Genomic DNA, 7500 nt, shown 5'->3' with positions numbered 1-7500 from the left:
AATGTATTAATCTAATCCTCCTGAATGTGAAAATTGCAAGAGAAATATATTAGGTTTATCGTCCTGAATTTGATAATGACAAGAGAAACATATTATGCTTATCCTCCTGAATGGAAATATATTATGCTTATCCTCTTAACTGTTTAGATTACAATAGAAATATGTTCATCCTTTCCTCTTGGCAGTGAGAAATACAATGCTAATATATTAATTCTAACATCCGACTGATATTGATGAGGAATACAAGAGAAATATATCCGTATTTCTTATCTTCCGCCTAATCATAAAGAATAACAAAAGAGGAATATATTAATCTTATCCGCTTGATTGCTTTGGAGAATACGGGAGAAATGTATTAATCTCATCGTCCGCCTGATTCTCATGCAATACATCCACATGAGGAGAACAGAAAATGAGAAATGCATCGATCATTACTGAATGTCTTTATTGATATTAATGAACGCCATGATGAGACAGCGAATTTTGCTGCCCTTTGCTGCTGCTGCTGCTACTGCTGCTGTTCCTTAATGGCCGTAATTGAAAAACGTAATACGCGGATTTCCGACTTATTGATCTTTCGCTTTTCTTTCTCTCTCTGTCGTTGTTACTGGAGTCTTTTTCCCCCCTTTTTTATTTACCTTCTTTTTTCCTGGCATGACTCAGCTCTCAAACATATGTACATTTGACCCCTTTTCTCTCTCTCTCTCTCTCTCTCTCTCTCTCTTCTCTCTCTCTGCCCTTGATATTTTTTTTTATTGTAACAGGATACTCATGTTTGGATGTGGTGTTCGAAATTATAAGGAGAGAGAGAGAGAGAGAGAGAGAGAGAGAAGAGAGAGAGAGAGAGAGATAGATGCATGTCATTCAGTTACACAATCGATTTCTAAGCTCCAGCTCTTGTTTTCAAAATTCGTGTGTGTGATGGATGTTTTAACATTAAGTAATGTTATTTCTTTTATAATATCGACATTATTAATAAATGAACTTGTTCCATTTTCACTTGAAGTTATTGAAATAAGTAAATCTGAATAACTTAACAAACAGATATGCGAATGTAAAATTTTTAAACATCTAACTACTTAATACTACTACAATCGCTGCTGTTAATAATAATAATAATAATAATAATAATAATAATAATAATAATAATAATAATAATAATATCATATTCAGGTGTAGAGCCACGCTATTTTTTACCAGACCACGGATGCTAAAAAAAAAAAGTTAAAAAAAAAAGGCTCACACGCACAGTATAGCATTATCTTTTGAACGTTATTTGGACCAACGTCCATTTGTCCTCTTTTCTATTTATTGTCTTTGAAGCCATTTTTCGTTTCCATAATTAAAATAAACTAGCCAAAAATCCTATAAATTGTTAAGTGAAAAGAAATACATAAAACCCGAAGGGAAATATGGTAAAGTTCAGATGGCAATGACAAATAATTAGATAAATTTCCAAATAATTAGATCAATTGTCCAACGTTCACGGTTTTCAGAGTAATGATAAATCATCATAGCAACTGGTTGTCACTGGGTGAATATCCTGTGTCATTTCATCGTGACCAAATATCTCTAGTTTCACTTTTGTTGTTTGAACGTCACCTGCACCATTGGTAGGCTAATGTCTCTGTTAACAGTATGCTGAAAAATACCATAGGTGCGATACACACACTTTCTTGATATATATATATATATATATATATATATATATATATGTATATATATATATATATATGTGTGTGTGTGTGTGTGTGTGTGTGTATGTGTAAGTGTGAGTGTATGTATACTCTCTATCAATCAATGGTACACAATACAAGTTCGTTTCAAACTTATTTACGGTCGGAACACTGGATAGTTGTTTATCCTTCCGGCCCATATAAAGCTGGTTGATATGGAGGGATAAAGGCTAGAAAATGACGAAGAAAAGATGATGACCAGAATGCCGAAGTAACGGACAATAACGAGAAGAAAACCCGTGATAGATGAAAGTGTTTCGGGGTCTCTTTATAGTCAGCTCCTCCTCGTGATGATCCAACATTCCGTTTCCGTACATAGAGGGAAGAGGTCTAAAGGCCTCATGGAATCATTCTTTTCCGCCTAAAAGGATTCTTTTGCTCTAAGAGATTTCCTTTGCTGCATGACTGACAGCCGTTTAGGCAGTTAATTAACAATATTCCTGCTTTTATATTTATTTCTTTCTTCTTTTCCCACATGAAAATGATTCAATAAGTGATCAATCCCTTCATTCATCCCAGTAACAAAGCCGCGTCGGGTATCAGCTACTAAACTCCCATTTTGCTGTTGAGTCTCATCTTTATAAAAAAAAAATGAAAAATAAAAAAATTAAAACATCATGCTATTTAACGCCTGATTGGTCTCTCTCTCTCTCTCTCTCTCTCTCTCTCTCTCTCTCTCTCTCTCTCTCTCTCCCCTTACTGACCACAGCTACCGTAACAACTTGAATAATAATCATCATCGTCTCTATTTTCATTCGCAGTCGATGGATTCTTTTGATAAGGACGCCCCGTAAAAAGAGAGGGGTGAAAGAGAAAAGAGAAGAGAGAACTGGCCGAGAGAATAAGAGCAAAGTCGCCCCATTCGGATGCCAGATGTTTCCATTTGCTTTACTAACTTGATAATGCGATTTCGGCCTCAGACGCGTGGCGACACATTTGCGGGGATAAAGACGCATTATTTTGAGGAAAAATAAAACCCCTTTCTTTACCTCCCATCGGCCAACCCCTTCTCTCCCCTTCCCCCTTCCCCCACCAGCCCCTTTTCCACCAGATATGATGAAATATGAGAGGTGAAAAGAGTTGAAATCGATGGTCATTTCGCTTTGATGGTCGGCTTTTTTCTTCTTCCTCTTTTCCCCTCCTCATTATTTCGCCTTTCCGCGACATTTATCATCACACTCTGGGTCGGTCTCGCGTCGACCGGCGAAGAACATTTGTAACCTCGGTGCGGTAATGGAGATATGCCCATTCTCATGCCCATTCTCATGCCTTGAACAGCTCTTCTCGCATTGCAACTGAGGAGGATTAGGAGGAACATTGACAACAGGATTCTTAGTTTCTCCGTCTCTCATGACTGAAGTGAACGAAAGGGATCGATTATACGAAGTTCGGGAGGCGAAGGGCATGGGGGTGGGGGGGGGGCGGGGGGTGGGGGGGGGGGGAGGGGGGTTGGCTGGAGAAGGACCTGGGAGGAAAATTAAATTAGACAGACAGAAAGACAAAGGTAATAGTCGTAGGACTAATTACAAAAACACCAATAGTAATATTAATTAAAGAATGAACAGCTAATGTATCCACTAATTAAGAGCACAATTGAATTTATTAGAGTTGTCTGTATCTAACTTACTGTCACTCATATATTCTGCATATGAATGTACCATTCCATTTTTAGTCCCTCTGAGCATCCTGTATCGTCGCTATTTTACCTCGTTAAGGAATGAACGTTGACGCTTATATGCGTTGGGTTTAATACATTTTCACAGTAGTTTATTATTCTTTTCCACAATAATTGTACAAAATAATAAACTTGTCTGTCAGGTCAGCCATTATACAAGATATAGTCGGGCATTATTGCAAATTGTTAGAAGATCCACTGATGTCCCTAGATACAATATTCCTTACAGTTTTGCAGAGAGTAGGATTTTCCCTCAAAATTTCAAAGCTTTGCTGATGGACATTCATGAAACACGCAGGATAATATAATCACGGTACGCTGAACGGTCCCTAAAAACTTGTAAGTGGCATTAACGAAACTTGCAGGATCATCAGTCAATATATATTATATTAATAAAATTCTTATGGAATAGCAATCACTTTGTAAGGAACGATCCATGAGTTTGCTGGTCGCCAGGATGTCCATCACCGATCCACGATCACTTTTTCGATCTGACGGATCGGCAGTCTAGATTACGGCCGAACATTCACTTGGATTTCTTTAAATTATAATCTGTCGACAGAACGTGAGTGAACTTTCTGGCAAATATTGGTCAATGAACAAAAGACGCTACCCAGACGTCGAGGGAGGTCCATTTTCTAAGTGAATTTTTGATGATGGCCATAGCGCACGGCAGCCCTTTCCAAATTTCATAGATAAGGTTTCAAAACTTTAACAGGGTGCTGGAATATGTCAAAATATTATTTAACATTTTCCATGACCTTCAACATTTCACGGACATCATCATTAATAGGTGAAATGTTTCCAAAACCGCACGGATCTGTGATATACATATATATAATATATATATATATATATATATATATATATATATATATATATTATATATATATATATGATGATTTTCGTAAGTGATTGCTGGGATAGAGAGAATGTAGTCTAAACAAAAGTAGATTTAAAGAAAAACATTTTACCTTCAGACTTATCATTCAATTTTTTTCAGCACCAGTGAGTATTTAAACACCCTTTTCTCTTCTCGCTAGTTCTTCTCCTCTGTCTATTATATATCTTCTACCACCCTACCCGCCCCAACCCATTAAAAAAAATTGAGAATGAGAACGCTTTACTTAATATGGACAACGTGGTCTCGATGTGCATCTAGCATTCGCTTAGTCCCTATCAACGTCCAGTAAGAGAGAAGTATCAAGTGTTGCGGCGTTGTCCCCCCTCTTCCCCCCCCCCCACCCCCTTACCTTTTTGCATCCCTCTTCCCCATCTCCTCCATCCCCCACCCCCAACCCTTCTTCTTCCTTTACCACTTTTCGTCTCTTCATTATTTAATACGACGAGGCTACATTCCTCCTGAGTAGGATTTCGATATGAGATAAGAAGAGTTGTCTATTTTTTTCTTTTTTTACAAGTCATATCATCTTGGACAAGAATTAATTTTTTTTTTACTGCTGTATCATTTTTTGTTGTTTTTTTCGATTTTTCATTGCGATAAGTAAATTAACACTAGACGCGGTTTATAAAACAAATAGGTTATTGTGATCTCCTTCATAGGATGACTCCTTCGTCGGCTGTGAATTTAGGCGAAAAGGCCTCAAAGTGACAAAGGTCGTGGCTGTCTTAGCTAACCATCTTGATCATCGCAGTTGTGCTCTCAATGCGATGGGAGTGACTACATTTCTGGCACAATTAATGTTGTCATTTTGTGTGAGATACTTCCGTTAAGGGGATAACTAAGGTTCGCTAATAATAATAATACTAATAATAGTACTATTTAAATTCAGCTAAGCTTACTATGATTTTGTATTTGTGAAAGCTGCAGTAGAAGTACTATTGGCTGATTCAATAATAATATCAACATGTTTAACGTCTCAGTAGTCCACTAGGAGTTTTATGAAGTATCAATTACCCGTGTTCGACTCGAAGTGGGCGAGAAGGAACAGATGGGCGCGTTCTGTAAAATTCCACTGTGCCTATGTTGGCCTCACCAGAATTATGAACCTGGTTGTTAGACGACTGGGGTGGAGAAAAGGAAGAGAGCAGATAGGAGAGAAAACTGTACTTGGGTGTTCATTGCTCAGTCAAGAACGTATACCATTACAAAGGGAGGTCCTCGGCGAGGTAATCCATGCCTTACTTAGGTAGGTAAAACCATTCATGAATCATTCTCTCACTTTCCCTAAAAGTAAGTACGCCGCTAGTTGACCGAAACGCTAAAATATGTACCTGGCTATTAATCTACTATTGTGGTTCGTAGTTGAGAGAGAAAGATGCAGAAAAGAAGAACAGAGAGGAGCACAACAGCAATGGCCATGTAATTGAAAACACCGACACCTCGACGAAGTTTGTAATCCTCATCCCACCGGGATGAAGTATTTCTTAAGGTAATCTGCATTCATAATAATTAACCCGTCGCTTGTTGCATTGACTTCGAAAGACACCCCTGACAACTCTGAGCAGAATGTGAGCTTGTCCTTTAATATTCATTTTTCTTATTTAGTTTTGGTGATCATTTTGTTATCCTTTTTAACAATTATTGTGAAGCGAAGCCTCGAGTCTGATCACCGCTGTCTGCTATCCAATCCCTCTCCAGTCCCCTGCCTTCGGATACCCCGTCCCCCCCCCCCCCCCCCCCCCCTCCTCATCCCTCGCATTTGCCCCACACATCGCAGGTTATCCCCGGATCAGAAATATATCGTAAAAGTGAATTGTAAAAGTGTGATGGGCAACATCGTTGCCTTAAGGTAACGAGTGATGGCTAAGGAAAGAGGGGGGGGGGGAGGGGGAGAGGGAAAGGAGGACGCTAAGGAATGAGGGAGGAGGGAAGAGGGGAAAGGAGAAATGGCAAGAAGAGACGGTGTTCTCCCCAGTAGCCATTTAGTAGCCAATATCAGGTATCTGGTGGGCTTGACCGCTTCATTGCCTCACTGGGCGAGAGAGAGAGAGAGAGAGAGAGAGAGAGAGAGAGAGAGAGAGAGAGACTTCCCTTATCTCCTTCAGCAGTGTGGCCTCGGTCGCTTACTTGGAGCTGCATTCGGGCGATTCTGGCGTAACTCCTCATCGCTCAGTTCTAATGCTAAGTGTTATTTCTTAGGTCCGACATCCAATGCTTTGCTCAAAATCCCCATATAAAAAAAAATCGTTCATTTTCCCCCCCAAAGTTATAGCCAGAGGTGAAGGAATCGGATGCGGTGCAGGTAATGGCGCGGAAGATAGTGGGGACCGCCCCCGGGACCGCAACCGTAACCTTACCTGCTGACCTCGGCTACGTCACACCGACTCATATTACACGATTCGCTCTACCAGATGGATGGCACAAAGGATAGATCACAAAAATATCTCTCTATTTTTTCCAGAGCCCATCAGGTGGAAGTAAAGATTCTGAATGATGTAATACTATCTGCTCTCAGAGAGAGAGAGAGAGAGAGAGAGAGAGAGAGAGAGAGATTAATTCCGAGCTTTAGCGTTGGTCAGTGAGATCATTATCAGGGTTGACAGCCCATGAGGAAGAAGGGCTACTGCATTGGGAAGAGCAGATAAAAAATAAAAATTGTAAATATTTAACGTACAGAGATAAGAACAAAGAGAGAACTGATTCAATATGTGTTTGAGAAAAGGCAGCATTAAAACAAGAGTCGCTTGGCAGCGTTGATTTCGCAGTGTTGACATAGATGCAAAAACAAGCTACTATTTTTCTTTAAAGTAATGAGAATCACTCCAATAAGGAGAGATCAACAGACAGACAAAGGAACACTTCAAAGACTAGCAAAGGACTATAAGCTCTATCAAAAGAAATCTCTAAATATGAACGATGTAAGACTTCATACCAAAAGTTTACAAGATCCAAAAAGGAAAACAAATGAAGCTCTAAAGTGAATATTTCTCTTGACAAAGTTTAAATAAAGAAATAATAATTTTGGCCAAAAGGTTTGAATACATACAGCGCTATGCAGGGTAAGTTAGGGTCGGGGGCCCCTTTTGGAGGAGGTACGCCCTCCCCGGGGATACGTGGCCTCGAGCCGCACCTGCAAGTACATATATTACACTGCATCACCAACCTTGCCCTCTAGCAATGATATA

General features: G+C 39.5%; 1 protein-coding gene across 8 annotated transcripts in view; it reads right to left on the bottom strand.

The window, feature by feature from the left end:
* Positions 1-7500, bottom strand: part of LOC135204019 (dachshund homolog 2-like) — a 183555-nt gene that overhangs the window by 76586 nt on the left and 99469 nt on the right. For 4 of the 8 annotated variants that reach the window (XM_064233954.1, XM_064233953.1, XM_064233947.1 and 1 more), the window contains one exon: positions 7362-7445. The exons of the other annotated variants lie outside the window; for them this stretch is intronic. In XM_064233954.1, coding sequence (XP_064090024.1) covers positions 7362-7445 — 84 coding nt within the window. The remainder of the gene's footprint in view (positions 1-7361; positions 7446-7500) is intronic. 8 annotated transcript variants of the gene reach the window in all.

Source organism: Macrobrachium nipponense, chromosome 44 (assembly GCF_015104395.2).
Source record: "Macrobrachium nipponense isolate FS-2020 chromosome 44, ASM1510439v2, whole genome shotgun sequence".
Taxonomy (NCBI): Eukaryota; Metazoa; Arthropoda; class Malacostraca; order Decapoda; family Palaemonidae; genus Macrobrachium; species Macrobrachium nipponense.
Note: the sequence above shows the minus strand (reverse complement) of the source record. Positions and strands in the feature narration are given on the sequence as shown.